Source organism: Phodopus roborovskii, unplaced genomic scaffold (genome assembly GCF_943737965.1).
Source record: "Phodopus roborovskii unplaced genomic scaffold, PHOROB, whole genome shotgun sequence".
Classification (NCBI taxonomy): domain Eukaryota; kingdom Metazoa; phylum Chordata; class Mammalia; order Rodentia; family Cricetidae; genus Phodopus; species Phodopus roborovskii.
This window is the reverse complement of record NW_026126417.1, coordinates 523,042-539,363: the sequence shown is the minus strand read 5'-3', so window position 1 is coordinate 539,363 and position 16,322 is coordinate 523,042. Positions and strand designations below refer to the sequence as shown.

Here is a 16,322-nt window from a genome sequence, read left to right as displayed (position 1 = left end):
GGCCTTCCTTGTTACTTGGTCGAGCCATTAGTTGAGGTTGGGTGAAGACAGAAAGCCATGCCTGGAATTGAATGACCAGGTCACTCCAGAATCTAACAGATTTCTGAAATCACATTGTAATGCCATTGAAGTCAAGGGCAGCAAAAAAATTTAGAAAACACTGGGAGGTTGTGTGTGTATCTGTGTGTGTGTGTGTGTGTGTGTGTGTGTGTGTGTGTGTGTGTGTGTGTGTGTTTAAATCAAGCACCCTTGCTAATTTTTCCAACTTTATCTTGGTTCCTATTTCTCTGCTTTCTTCCCCTCCAACAGCGATCATTGATATTTACAGAAGAAACTGAAAAGATAGGGAAAATATCTTCAAGCCTGTTTGCTTTTCAGAAGTATATGCTGCAGACTTTCAAACTCTTAATTGCCACAAACAGTTGTATACTTAAGGAACTAAGCAAGATGACTAATTATGGTGATCTCTACTTTTTTTCTCCTTTTCTTATGTATGGGAATAGTTATATTAATTGAAACTAGACTTTCTTGATTGTTTTAAGAAAGCATTTATTTTGTGATTGCAATGGCACTGTGTTTCCGCCTTACTGTAAACTGTCAATATTGACTGCTGACACTAGCGGATTCCTTTTCTTTCCTTCAGTAAGTATATTTATTTTGAGAATTTTCAATTACCAAAAAGGAAAAAAAAAAGTAGCTCCTGACAGTTTGGATTAATGATGTTTATAATAAAGACATAAAAATGCAAAAAGGACAAAGAAGCATTCTTATATCTCTGATTCAGGTTTGGGAGGAAAATTCATTTATTCTGACACGGCATTGCATGCATAAGAAAGACACGTATGGCTGCATTAGTAATTTTTACACATATTTAAGAAAGAAAAGCAATTATATTGCTGTCTTTTTAATGGAGTGCCGCAATAAATGATAGTGTTTGTTCTTCCTGCAGATGAAGATCAGCTCCGTGCAAAGGGCTATGACAAAACACCAGACTTCATTTTACAGGTGCCAGTTGGTAAGTTCTTCAGTTTGATACACATCTTTGTATAGAGGGGATTGATTTTCACACATTACCATTAGCAAATGTTTCTAGGGTGGCTTATCTTTATAACACCATGCTGAAATAGGTAAAACCATTGGAAAGGCTATCTTAAATCATCTCATAGTTGGTTCAGAAGAAGCCTCTGCCTCAACACTTTGCCATGTACTTGAGGAATGAGCATGCCTCCTACCGGCATTATAAGATGCCATTTTCAACTCATTTCTCTAGATTTTTGAATTTCGAATACACATTTTTTTGCCAGACAGCCAGGCACACTTCTGGTCTTCTCTGACATGGCACTTGTCGAGTTGCAGAACAGCATCTTGAGCACTTAGAAAGAGAGTTTTGAAGAATGGGCTGAAGACAACAGGATGAGGTGGTGGCACCCGTGTGCCTGGTGATGAACTCACACAACTTGTTGTTTTATAATTACGCCCACAATGAATGGCAGAGGCTAAATCCCTGCTCATTAATGTGAAACATAGAGAGGCCAGTGCATAGCTGAGGATTTTCAATCTTCCCTCTCCTTCGCCGTGTATTAGTAATGCTTTGTCCCTTAGCTGTGGAAGGGCACATAATTCACTGGATTGAAAGCAAAGCCTCATTTGGTGATGAATGTAGCCACCACGCCTACCTGCATGGCCAGTTCTGGAGCTACTGGAATAGGTAAGGTCCCATTATTTTTCTCTTAAGATAAACGATACACAGCTGAAGTCTCATTAGAAAAAAAATATTTTGTTTAGCTGGTAAAAATGCTAGGAGCCTTTTTTCCCCTAGTAAATACAGACTCTGATTAATGTATTCATTTCAGATAATTTAAACTTCTCTGCTTTCGTACTGTTGTTTCATTCTTTTAAAACTTAAAATCTGTGCTTAAGGTCAAAACTGGTATAGTCTATTTCATGCTTTACAGTGATTACATTAGTGTCACTTAAAATACGGATAACAAGCTGTGGTGCATAATATGATATAGACACTGGATTTTTGTCCTTTGATGTGGAATTTATGCTTCCTTTTAGACTATAAAAATTAATTTATTCCAAGCCTCTGAAGACAATATTCAAACCATGTGAAAAATGCAAATGTTTTACATTACAACACTAGCAAACAGTTTACTTACCAATTTCTATAACCGTCTTGATGAGATAGAAATCTCCACAATTAAAGGTGTACAAGTGGAAACAGATGTATCAAATACCTGCTGTGTGCCTAGACCTGAAAGTTACTTCAGTTAATCCTTACAGAGAGGTCACAAGTGTGTGTGTGTGTGTGTGTGTGTGTGTGTGTGTGTGTGTGTGTGTGGTATGTGGTGCGTGTGCATATGTGTAGACATGTCTATATTACATGGGTGCATATGAGTATGTGCAGGAATATATACATATATGTGAGCGTGAGTGTGAAGGCCCCAAGTTGGCATTGGGTGGTCTTCCTGAGTAACACACCACTTTGTTTATTTATTGAGGCAGGGTCTCACTGAGACTGAAGTTCACTGATTCCAGCCTATCCTGGGGATCTCATCTCTACCTCCCGATTGCCTGGCTTTGACCTAGGTGCTGGCGATCTGAATTCCAGTCTCAACACTTGTGTAGAAAAACTTTTCCATTAAGCCATCTTCCCAGCCAAGAAGTTACTTTTACCCACCATTATATAGATAACTAAACTGAAACTCAGAGACAGGAAGTAGTTTGTTACTCTGCTAGCTATCTCAGGCCTGTGTTTATCTCTGTCCCCCATCCATTTCATTTCTAACACAAATCATTGTCATCTGCAATGTAACTGTTGAATCTTTGGCTTTTTATGATTGCATTCTTGTTTTCACACCATGTGTTTTCCTCCAGGAAAACAAGAGGTGGGTCAGGTGGCAACCTTTCTAAATTAACTGTGTTCTTCTGGCATTGGCCAACAGTAAGAATATAGTAATAAGATGACACAGGCCCCGATCACAAGGAAGGAGATGGTAGCATCTGCAGGCAACAAACAGTGTGGGTGTGGGTGGGAGGCTATCGAATTTGGCATTATAATGTTACTCAGCTTTACAAAAGGCCAGCAGATCTCGCCCGTGGCAGCTGTGCTAAACTACGCCTACTCTTCGCCATGGTAACAGTGATCATGACAAAATGCTGAATGTAATGGCCTTCTTGATTTTCTTGTGTAATTGTGCGTAGCATCCAAGCTTTACTTTACAGGGATGGAGGAGAAAAGTGCAAAATGTTTTAGAAATCAATGCTGCTTCAGCGTTTCCTGTGTTTTATTCAGCCATTATTCAAATTAGCAGTAATGTGGCAAATTGAATTTTAGATTTTTAGCGATTTTCTGATGAGTTTGAAATAGTAAAGAAAGCATCATTTTTGATAGTATAGGGAAAGAAATGACAAGAAAATCAACTGGCCTAAGTTTTGGTTACTAAAGGATTAAAAACAATTGATCATGTGAACCACTGTGCATTGAGTCTGTGCTCCCCTCATTGGTTCTGAACAACAAATAGCACTTCAGTTTCAAATAAGAAAACTCAATTTCAAATGCCCAAATCATGTCTTCATTCTAATGTAACTCAACCCTCGAGTGCCTACTATGACCTCCCACCATTCAGAGGGCCATCAGTAATCTAGTCATCTCCATGGAAAACCTGTGGATTACTGACATGAGTAGTCAGGAATTTACTACAGTTTCTGTCCAGTTAGGTTGGGTTTTGTTTTGTGTTTGTTTTATTTTGTTTGGTTTGATTCAGGTTCTCACTATGTAACCCGGGCTGCCCAAACTCACAGAGATCCTCCTGCCTCTGCCTTCCAAGTACTGGGATTTATGGTGCACACTCATACCCAGCTCCTTTTGGATTTTTTTTATTGTATTTTATTTTTTATTCAAGATTTTACATCGACTATTATTGTTTTATATATTCTTTGAACACATTCTTTAAATGTACCCTGGCAAATCAGGCATAATTTATGTAGAACATGTTACATGATAGGGAAAGTTAGCCTTGATTTTAAATGTTCATGTTTCTTCAGGGAAGACATACCCTACAGTTAGTCACCAGTGTTCCCAAATGTCTGAAGGTCTAAAGAAATGCAATTAGTGCCAGAGTGCAAAGTAGAACACTGAGGCTTTTACTTCAGTACAAATGGTGCATTATAATAACATAGTGATCGGAATAGATTTACCAGTGGCTCAGAATTTGACCCAAGGCAATGTTAGTCATCTGTGAATGTATATTTTGTGAACATGACACATAGAACAGGTGATAAAGTTCTCAGCAGTAGAAGAAATTCTTTCAGGAGTAATTGAAATTCTTTCAAAGAGGCTGGCATTTTGACTGAACTGGTGTGTGTGTGTGTGTGTGTGTGTGTGTGTGTGTGTGTGTGTGTGTGTGTGTGTGTGTATGTGTGTGTGTATGTGTGTGTGTGTTGTTTATGTGTTGTGTTTGTGTATATGTGTAAGGGAGATCTCTAGTTAACAAGAAAACCCATATGAATCTAAGTGTTACTCCTTTCAGGGTAATGATTGGATTTTCATGTAAAAGCATTCAAGTCATATTTTAAGACAATTATCATAACCTCATTTTTCCACATCAGTAATTGCTGAATTTAGATTGACATTTTCATAAGAATTTTCTTTCTTAATACAATGTTTTTATTCAGCCTTCAGCAGTTTTGAAAGTTGGTCATTCACCCCATCTTTATTTAAACATTTGATTTCCTTGTCTTCTATGATGTTTTTTCTTGTGTTTCTTCCCTCAATGCCAGAATTTTCACTGGTTCTTCTTCCTGACCTCTGGGTAAAAGGACCCTAGGACTCAGTGCCCACCCTTCTTTTACCTATGTCCGTTGCATAGGTAGTCCCTAAGACATTTCATTGGGTCATATGGTATTACACACTACCTCTATATTGGTTTCTGCTAATATTGACTCCTAGCCCTAACCCTGCCTGAAATGAATTTCTTCTTGACTTTTTATCTACTACATGTCTTAGATTTAACACGCATAAAACTAAAAAACTCGTTGTTTTTTTTCGTTTGTTTGTTTGTTTGTTTGTTTTTTACTTCAAGCTTGTTATTCTTCCATCCTTCTTCAGTTCAACTAATGGTGCCTCAATTTGCACTCAGTTCAAAAATCTAAGTTTTACCACAGATCCATTAGCTGTGTTTCCACTGTGTCTCAAGCTTTGTTATTTATTACTGTCTCACCTGCTGTTGCCTCGGCACCCGTTAGTATCACTTGGGCAATTACTCTAGCTTTCAAAACTGATTTCCTCAGGTCCAATCTTACAGCCCTGTGGTCAGCTTTTCATATCCCAGTCTTGGAAAGTGTAAATTATATTGTGTCATTTCTCTGCTCAAAACATTTTAGTGCCTTGCTGTCTCATTTAAAATAAAATCCCAACTCCTCTCTGATACTCAGGTCCCTCTGCATGATCTGCCTCCCCCGCGCCCCCGCCCTGCCTCCAGCCCAGTAGTAGATATACACACCTCTACCCAATAGCTCTTTTTAATTTTACAATTCTATTGCACCCATTTTCTTGGTGTTCCATGAATTTTATTCCTTATTTGTACTTCAAAACCTATTGTGGTTCATTATTTTGCCTGGAAGTTTCTTTGCTTGGTTCTCTCCATTTAACTTTCTTCATGTGACATTCAGAACTCAGTTCATTTCCCATCCTTGGAAGGACATTCTTAACCACCTAATCTAAGATGTAAACTCCTCAGTCAGTTATGTCTCCTCACAGGGCTTTAGTACTACATAAATGAGTAAATGGATGGATGAATGAAGGAATGAAGTGAAAACTGCTGTATAAAATTCAAGAGCACATTCCATTTTATACTGTTGTTTTGAAATGTCTTCTCTCTTTCATTGCTTTGATATCAAACTTTAGAAATTTGTCTTGCCTTAATTCACCTTTAAAAGATTTAAATCCTGTAATGCAGTCGCTTTTCTAAAATATCATGTGCTGTCTGCAGAACATTTACTGCTTTTCTAATCCCCGTTTTGGTATGAGCCTTGACTAATTCCTCAACATGCTCCCTTCTGCCTCTCTCTAGTCAAATAGCTAGTCCTTGAGAAGTAGCTTTTGATCCACAATGCAACCTCAAACTGTAGAGTGCTACCAGAAAACATTTCTTCATGAAACCAACACTCAGAAGCCTTCTCCTCATCTTCCTGTAGTTGTGAAGTGAATTCTTTGATGATTTGGCTTGCATTGTTAAAGTCTACTTTCATGTTGGGATGACAGATAGCAGTGGGAAGCAGTTCTGCAGTTGAAGGCCAGATTCTGTGCTTGGTTCTAACCTACTGCCCATCAACGGAGCAGGGGAATGAAAAGCTTGAGAAAGAGGAACCCCACATGCTATGGTGAACATTGTCCAACAACTACTGACTAAGAGCATGGCACTCCCACACAGGTTCGGGCCTGCTGCTATTCTTGGTATCTTCAGGCCCACTGTCATTCAGGGGCATCAATCTTAAAAGTACACTTTAGAGGTAAGCTTTTCAGATACCATCGAAGCTGACCGGCTGGAAACAGGGAGCTTCTGTGTGCTTGAACTTGGTCTTTCACAGTAGTCATTCTTGAAGTTACGCAAGGAATATTGGGCTTGTGTGTAGGTTGTGCTGATCTCATGCTTAGAAACAGCTTGTCTGTCCTCAGAACCCCTTGTTTTCTTTGAAAGAGAATGGAAATAATAATACCTTTCTCGCCCAGTTATTGTCAGTTATTGATACATGTGAAGTGCTTTCATACCTGCTGACTGTCAACAGATACTAGTCCTCCTCTGTCTTTGTCTTGCATGTCACTGTCTGGTGGGATTTGAAGGTGTTCACACTAGACGGTTTGAGTTGCCTTCTTTGACAGATAAACTCTTTAGGTAACTTTAATGTTCAGCTTGGCTGTCATCTCCTTAGGAGAACTTGGTGCCTCCAGAAGGACACATGTCTGTATTCTGCTGATGATTCCATAGCAGTTATCAAACATTATAATTGGTGTTTGCTTGTCACACTCTGCAAGTTAATGCTGTCTAGTTGTCCTATCTATCTTTAAATGCTCAGAGATTGGCAGAATGCCTGTCACACAGTAGGTGATCAGTGGATAGTTATTCATTGTATGACTGTATGTGTGATGGATATACTCACACTTAACAGGTGACAATAATTTAAATCAATTGTTAAGGATTATATGAGAGATAGTGACATTAAACCATAATTGGTTCAATTTTTTTTTTTCTTGAGAAAACCATCGTCAGGACAATGGAAAATGTCTCATTTTCTGAAACATTTTTATATACTTTATAGATGAACAAGCTTTTATAGCCCTATTTTTGAGAAGTATCATAATTGTTATATATGATTTTTAAAGTAGGCAATGAAAGGTAACCACATGGCAAATACATTTTGTAAAGTTTTTCAGATAAATATTTATAGTTCTTTGTTTTGTTTTGTTAAAATAGGATCTTACACTATAGCCTAGACTGGCCTTGAGCTTGTGGTGATCTTCCTGTCTCACCCCTGCATGCTGGGATAACAGTTATGGTCCTTCCTGTCCAGCTTTATTTTGATGATTTCCTTTCCCAAAATTTTTTGCTTCTCTGGTTTGAAGTTTGACATAGAATGCCTTGAAAAACTAGTAGAGAGCAATTAGTTTCCTAGAGATGCAGAGAGAGAGAGAGAGAGAGAGAGAGAGAGAGAGAGAGAGAGAGAGAGAGAGAGATCAAGGGCAGGAGATGAATTGAAGCCTATTTCCTGCATGTCCATATTTCACTTATCCATCAACTCAACAGACTTGAAATAAAATATTCTATGGTGCATGAAGATTTGCAAGTTGAAATTTGTGTTTAGAATTCTCATGCTCCTTGTAGTATCAGGCTGTTTCTAGCAGTGCAGGTGTGGGTAGCCTGACTACCCTGTCTTATCCCTCTTTTGACTTCACCTGGAAGGCTGTCAGTCATAACCCAACCTGCACAACCCTACCCTATGCACATTTCTAAAAACCCATGGCCTCAGGCAGAGGCGTACACTCTGGGAGGGGTAACTTGGCTCCCTAATTAGCACATTATGATATCCTTGTAACAAAGAACACCACTTAAAAGGGGTTGGAAGACAGAGGTCAGGTTCCTCTGGCACTGTAGAGTCCTAACTGTGTGCACTGGATACAGACAGAATGGGCCAGAGCATCTTGTCAGTTTATGTTCCTGGCATTGACCTGTCTTGACTGGGTCTGAGGGACTGTATCAAAGGGACCAATGTGTACATCTTCCGAAGGCCTTTTGTGTACTGGCATTAAGTTTTGTGGAGATGAGCACCGGGAGAAATAGGACCTAAATCACATTGTTGTACTTCTACAGAGATTAAGAGCCAGGTTCCATCTGTCAGAGTTTTGAACGTTTGGCTCCAGAGAGTCTACTCTCCTACAGGCAATGCTAAGCTAATACCTTCTGCCACAGAAATCGATTTGAGTTCATTTCTTCCCTCTCAGGGCTTTTTAAAGATCAGTTATTTGTTCAATGGTCTGGTGATTGCTTTCTCTGGTCAGCGATAACCTGAGAGGAGGCATTTGGAACAAGGCCGCCAGGCAGAGTTAAAGAAGGTCCGTTTCAGAGGATGGCCAGAGTTTTTCTTGTATTAAGATACTTTCAGAAAGCCTGCAATTAGTCAAATCACAGATTTCCAGTTATTTCAGTCTTGTTAAAAGCAAGGCTGATCACATCTGTCGTAACTTGGAGTTTGTGCCTCAGCAATAGAAGCTCGTGCAAACCTTCAATTACAGCAGCCTCAGAAGGCACTGCTGCGGTACACTAACAAGCAGTCATCAGCAAACAAGAGACAGATTGACTAATAATTAGCCAATGCGCTGGAGAGGACTTCTGTGAAGGTAAAATATAATAATTTGCCTTTCCATCTCTCACGGTGGAGTTGCTTGTGAGATATTGACATCCCATTGTTCGACAAATACTGGACACTGTCATTAGCTAGAACAACCTCAAAATATTTGATAAAGATGAGGAAAGTGTTTTCTGTGTACTTAGTACCTTCATGAGAATGTTTTCTCAGAGTAGTCAAACCATTTCATCTGCACCTGGAATGTAAATCGCAAGGCTTGCCCCAGCAAGGAGTTTGCACATTGCACCACCATCATTCATGGTTTGCAGTGATAACTTTAGAAGCATACCTGAGCAAAGTAATAGTAATATAGTCTTGGGCCTTTCAAGTGGGATCTGCAACAAAGACATGGTTGTTGTGAGACTGGGAAGAGTTTAAACAAAGGACTAAAAGGAAAGAAAACAAGTCTGTTAGGGAATGTCCATGGGTCACAGTTTCTTTACTTACCTAGGTACCTATGTGGCGTATTGCTACCTTTCAGCCTGTTGAAGAACATTGTGAGGGAGACATATTGGCCAGTTTCACAAATCCAGGGAAGAATGAAGTGTTGAAACGATAGCTCTTCCTGCTGGCCCCATGTAATGGAGTTCATCTGTGTCATGCAGGGTTCAGAAATGTTAAGTCAAACCAAATCAACAAAGAAAGGATTGAATAACCATCAAAGAATGCAAACATGCCATTATGATCTAACCACACAGACAGGTGAAAGTAGGGTGACAGTCTGCTGATAGAAAATTACTACTACAGTGAAGTTAGGTTCAACAACCCAACACTTTTGTGTGCGAAGACCTTTTCTGTGATGAATTCTAGAAGCAGGAGGATCAGGCTGAAATGGACATAAACTTCACCTAATATTCATATCACATGGGAAGAAAGCGTTTTGTCCATGTGGCTGTATGCTTTATTCCTGGAGAACTGATTTCATTGATGTGGTAGGGTCTTATCCAGTCTTTCTTTGAACCACCAGCTTCTGAATAATGACATGGAGATTTTTTATTAATTAAAAAAGCCTGACCTTAGCTTACACTTGTTCTCAAGTAGCTCTTAAAATTTAACTTAACTGGTTTATATAGTCTCTGTTCTGTCACATGACTCATTACCACTCCTCAGTACCATATGTCCAACTTACTCTCCATGTGGCTGGCGAACCTTCTGTGCCTCAGATTCTTTCCCAGAGTTTCTCTCTCTTCCAGGAAGTCCTGCCTGTCTTCTCTTGCCTACCTATTTGGCTGTTCAAATCTTTATTAAACTAATCAGAGGGTACCTTAGGCAAGTGACAAAGGACAGCTACCTATCTTCACACAGTATACAAAAAGATTATACCAACATTTGGGCCCTGAGAAATTTATTTTATTTTGAAAACCTTAAAAAACTTAAAACAGCAACAATAACAAAAAAAAAAAAAAAAAACTGTTGAAAACCTGCACCTAGCATTGAAGTACTAACCTAGGCTTGATTTTTTTTTTAATTATGTATCTGTGTATGAGTATGTGAGTGCAGTGCCCATCAAGTCCAGAGGTGTCAGATGTGAACTGCCTAACCTGAGTGCTAGGAACCAAAATTAGACCCTCTGCAAGAGCAGTAAGTATTCTTAGCCATTAAGCCATCTCTTTAGCCCACCAAATAGAATCTTAATGGGGGGGGGTTGCTGATCTTATATATTAGGACACACTGGTTCCAAGCAGTAAATGTATCCGGGCAATGCCATCGGCATGCCAGCTCTGTCACCTTGAGTGATTGACAAGTGTGGTTTCAGGTAGTGAATTCCAGAGATAGCAAGTCAACCCTGGTCTTCCTATGAATTCTATACCTATGCCCTTTCATTCTACTATGGAGCTTCATAGAAGTTTTGGTGAAAAGTGTTGGATAGATTACTTTATTGTTTAGTAAGTATGCTAAGCTGAAGCTAAAAACCTCTCCAAAACATGAAGCTTAAGGACTCACCTCTGTGTGGATGGGCAAAATAATCCAAGTAGTCTGTCTTGCTTAAGAGCCTTGTACTGTATTCAAAATGAATCTGTAGAGTCAGTACAAAGCCTGTCATTCAGTATAAAAGCCTGTCATTGTGCTCACACATCCAGAATATAGTAATCCCTGAATTGTTGGAAGCTCAGACCACATAAATCAACATTTAAATATGATCTGGAGTTTAAATTCAGGAGATAATTTGGCTAAAGACTATTTGTTAGGAAGTATATGTTTTTAAATGTTTATCTAGCATTCTTATTTGAATCTGAATTACAGTTTGTTCCAAATAAAAAAGGCTATTTTAATAAATAATTTAAGACAGCTTTTTTCAGGTATATTTGACAAAGTACCCACATTTGAAGTACGCAGTTGAATAAGTTTGACATGTATGCTAAGCTTGGCTAGCACTGTTCAGCACAATCCTTTTTCCTAGATTTCTCTTTCAGAGATCCCTAGCCAGGCCCACTGCCTGCCTTTGTTACTATTGGTTTGCATTTTTCTAACATCTTTCTTCTTTGTGTGTATTGTCCTCCCTTCCTCTTCTTAACTTTCTTTCTCTTTTTCTTTTTTACTTATTTGTTTACATTGTGGCTCTTAGTTTGTATGATTTGTACTTTTTTATATTTGCATTTTGCTGGTGTCCTTTAGTTATTTCAAGGTGCATTACTGTTGCTGAATTGCCAGTAGTTCCTAGAGCACGTTCAGTTGCAGGGCCTATACTATTATTTGTGTCCTCTAACCTATGAGCAGGTACTTAGTTTTTAGTTCTAGCTATTAACAATAAAATTATGATAAGCAATTTTTAAAAACCTTTATATGACTTCACTGCTTTTAAGTAAATACCTACCAATATTTTGTTTATGAAAGGATTAATCTGTGATCACCCAAGGATTATACCTTTCTCCATTCCCAAGGGCCAACTGCTTGCTCTGCATGCTTGCTGTTTTCCTAATAGTGTGATATGCTCAGTCTTTTGCACAAGACTTTCTAACACTTATATAATGTACCTCACCATGGTATCAATTGCATTTTTCTGTTATCACATTTACAAATTTTATAGACTTACTTGCCATCAATTTGTCTTTGGAGACACTTGCTTCTTTTGTGATCTGTATGCCCTTATTTCTTCTTTATTACTGTAATTGTACTAGCTAGAGTCCCTACACAAAAATGATTGGCGATGACACATACATCTCTACTTTGTTCTAGATTTCAGAGGGAAGTTACTCTATTATTAAGATGTAAATTCTAGGTTTTTGCAGATTTTTTTTTTAATCGTATTGAGGAAGCTCCCTACTATCTCTAATTTTCTGGGCTTCTAATTAAAAGTGGGTATTGGATATTTTTCAAAATGCTTCTATGAAGATGACCATATGTTTCTTTGAAACTGTGGTGAATTATAGTAATTGACTTGGGGGTGTCAAGCCAACCAGTTTTGCCTTCCTGAGATAAAGTACGTTTAGTCAGCAAGCAATAATTTTTCATATAACTTATGTTTAACTTTGTAAATTTTGTTAATTTTGCAACAGCATTCATGAGTACTAGAGATCCGTAGTTTACTTTTCTTTTTAAATCCTTTTTCCAATTTTGATATTTAAAGGATTACTCATAGTATGAAAATGAGTTCCTCTTTTTCAATTTTTGGAAAATCTTTTTGAGCTTCAAAGTCAGTTGCCCAGCCATCTCAGTTGCCCAGCCATCTGGACCTAAGGTATACTGTTGTTCTGTTGTTGAAAAGTTTTGTAACTATGAAATCAATACTTAATTGGGTGAACTTGGGGAGTTTATCTTTCAGAGAATTTGTCCTTTTATCTAAGTTGTAGAATGTACCAGTGTAAACTTGTTTAAAACAGTCCCTTACTATTTTAATACTTGTCAACTTTTGTTATACCACCTTTGTTAGTCCTGCTATTGAGATTTGTGTCTTTTTTTTTCCCCCTAGATTAAATCTGCCTAAAAGTTTGTTGATTTTTGTTTTCCCCAAAAAATGAATATTTGATCAACTGATTTGTTTACATAATGATACTTTTCCCTCTTTCATTGGATTCTATTCATTTCCTTTATTTCCCTTAATTTCAACTTAATTTTCTCTTTCTTCAGTTTCCTGGGGTAGATGATTGAGGTTTTTTTAGTGTAGGCCTTTGGGTGCTATTGAGTCCCCTCTAATCACAGCTGTGTCCTTTCCCTACAGTTTCCTACACAGTGCTTTCTATTTTCATTTTCATTCAGATCCATGTATTTTCTACTTCTCTTGCTTTTTTTGTTGTTGTTTTGGTTTGTCTTCTAGAGGCAATATCTTATTATGTAGCAGAATCCCCTAGAACTCACTATTTTTTTTTGAGGCTAGCCTACAACTCATAGTCCTCATGTCCCTATATCTCATGAGGACTCGAATTATAAGCGTCTGTCACCCCACTGGCTGTTAATTTCTCTTTTGACTCATAAACTGTTTTGTTTCCTAATATTTGAAGCACTGTTCTGTAGCCCCCTGTTACTGGCATCTGATTTCATTCTATTGATGTTGGTCAGAAAATTTGAATTCTTTTATATGTACTAGAATTGATCACTGTTATCTCTTCTCTGTATCCATTGTAAAAGGAAACGTATTTATGTGTTTGTCAAGTGACATCTTGTGAATTTCAGATGAGTTTCAAGTTTTGTGAAGTAGCCTTCCCTTATCTGGAGTTTTTCCTCCTGGTTTCTGAGACCCATCGTATGAAAGTAGGAAATACATTTTTTGGAGAAATAACCAATTCATATGTTTAAATTGTGTGCTGTTCTGTGTGGCATGTTAATATCTCACTCATGCTTTCCATCTTGCTCATGATGTGAACCATGTCCCTTCATCCAGTGCATGCCTGCTATGCACCCTACCTGCCCGTTAGTTACTTGAAGGCCATCGTGAGGGTTAGCTTGACTGATAAGTATCTTGCTTTTTATATCCAAGTAACCCTTATTTTACTTAGCATGCCCCCTCAGTGCAAGAATAACGATGTGAAAGGGGCAGCAGGGAAGAAAACAGGAAAGGCTGGCGTGTGCAGCAGGCCGTGCTGCAGGGTATGAGGAACCATTGTGCATATAGGCTTCGGCACTCTGTTCAGTTTTGGGCATCCTGCATCATGAGCACATCCCCAGCATGGGGTCGGGGACATCATGTACCTTCCCATCCCTGTATTCATCGGCACTCTGCTGAGTAGTCACTCACAGTTTGGGAATTCACTGTGTGTTCCTTATTCATCACTTTTCTTGCTGTGGCAGAATAACTGCCAGAGCAGCTCCAGGGCAGAAGGATTTGTTTCCACTCAGAGATTTCAGATTATCATGGCATAAGGGGTGTAGGAGAGCAGCTCACATCATGGTAGACAGAAAGCAGGGAGAAGTCGGGAAGGACTTCGTTCATGTAGGATATGCCCTGCAAAGGCACCCACAGTGATCTACTCCTTCCAATCAAGCTCCGCCTTGTGCAGCTACCATCACCTACCAGTAGACTCTTTAGACTTTGAATCTACCAATGGCTCCATCCGTTCACTAAGTGTGAGCACTTGTCCATTCGCCCCATAGAAACCTGCTTTACTAATGCCCTAGCATTTCTCAATCCACTCACAACTAACCATCTCACCCACTCTGTAGTTCTGGTCCTCTGCTCTGTAAACTTAAACTCTAGGTGGTTGTTCTTCCCATTCCCTATGCTGCAGTTCCTCGGGTTTCTCAGTCTCTGGAAATTGTCTCTTAAGTAGTAAGTTGGGGTGACCAAAGCAGTCACCTCTTCTGTTCCTGTCATTCGTGGGTCACCACCCACGTCTCAGAGTCTTATCACAAAACAGAAGTGTATGCATTCTACTTCGTAGAAGAATACTATTTCCCAAGCCAACAAGTAATTAGAGTAAGTCAGAAGCTTGCCATTTGCCACACTTCAGATAAATTCCGTCACTGAATTTCTTATATCCATTAATACAAGCCATCTGCCTGCTGTCCCTGCCCTCTCCCTTGCATTCCTTCAGTCTAGCTACTCTTTAAGATTTGTGTGAATTCCATTCCTTTTCACTCCAGACCCCACCCCAGTCACTCAGGTGTTTCTCGATTTTGTTCTCCCTTATTTTCTCACACAGGTTCTGCAGTTATACTTGATAACCCCTGCTTGCTTTCCTTAAATTCGCTTTTCCATCACTTTCCTGTGTGTTGCTGGCAGCTGTGGCGATCACCATACCCACCCACCCCCAGTTTGAATTTAGTTTTACACCGTCCATAATATCTCATTCATGTGATAATGAATTTAAAATTTCAATAGGGACTAAAAAGAAGGCTCAGCAGTTAAGACTACTTGCTGCTCTTGCATAGAACCTGAGTTTGAATCCAGCATCCGTATCAGGTGGCTCACAACTGCATATAATTCCAGATCCATGGGGTCCAGTGACCTCTTTTGGCCCTTGAGGTCACCTAGACACAGATACACACACACACACACACACACACACACACACAGACACACACACACACACTCATATACATGAGTAAAAATAAAATAAATCTTTTAAAAAGACTTCAATTTAAAGCAAAGTTCCCTCATTGAGTAAAGAGAACCCTTCATAAAGGTCATAAGCTAATTTAAGTAAGATTCTATCTTGATCTTGATGGTTTCAGCTGTGATAATTTGAGGGCAATCTGAATTGATTATGGTTAGGAAAGTGAAGCCATTCTTTGTGGATAACAGGCCACTAGGTAAAACCATATTGAACTCCACATTAGCCTATGATATTTAGTCAGTCCTCTCGTTGACTTTCATTAAATGTGAAATGAGTATCTTCACTACTAAAAATTCCTCTTCCAACCCATTCTAGCAAACAGGTTCATTTATAGTAGCAACATTGATGTGTGATTAAACTCTAGAGTGTGCATCTTGGAGCATACAAAAGTAAGCAAAGTCCAATCTTGTCTTCAAGAAGTTTAATTCAGTCTGGTCAGAAAAACAAAACATGTACATGTGTCACAGAAGTACCTGATAGTGAGCCCTGGCCGCCATGAAACACTGGCTTGTGCACTTACATGTATGGTTTGCTTTAAGCTTACAAGTTACCCTATGAAGGAGATGCCCATAATGTATCCACATGTAGTATAGGAACATCAGTACATGAAAATGGTAAGTACATGGGTCAAAGGCACAGAGAAAGCTCAGGGAAACAGTGTAATCGAAGTGCAGTATGACCAGGTCCTGACTTTTGAATGGGTTTTCTTATAGCAGTGCTGAGAGTAGACAGAGATAAGAAGCTGAAGGTAGACGAATATTGTCATCTATACTAAAATAATCTGCTGGTTTCCAAATTGTAGTGGCAGCTATGAAAATAGAAAGGGACTACATAAGCACCAGGAAATGGTAGCAATAGAATTTGCAGAATTTGGCAGGCATTGTCAGTGTCACACACAATATCGATAAAAATGTTGTATCGAAG

At 38.9% G+C, this 16,322-nt stretch overlaps 1 protein-coding gene across 4 annotated transcripts in view; it reads left to right on the top strand.

The window, feature by feature from the left end:
* Positions 1–16,322, top strand: part of Cdin1 (CDAN1 interacting nuclease 1) — a 205,256-nt gene that overhangs the window by 105,723 nt on the left and 83,211 nt on the right. For 2 of the 4 annotated variants that reach the window (XM_051183768.1, XM_051183771.1), the window contains 2 exons: positions 950–1,015; positions 1,603–1,708. The exons of 1 other annotated variant lie outside the window; for it this stretch is intronic. In XM_051183768.1, the coding sequence (XP_051039725.1) occupies positions 950–1,015; positions 1,603–1,708 (172 nt within the window). The remainder of the gene's footprint in view (positions 1–949; positions 1,016–1,602; positions 1,709–16,322) is intronic. One more of the 4 variants, XM_051183769.1, reaches the window with a different exon arrangement.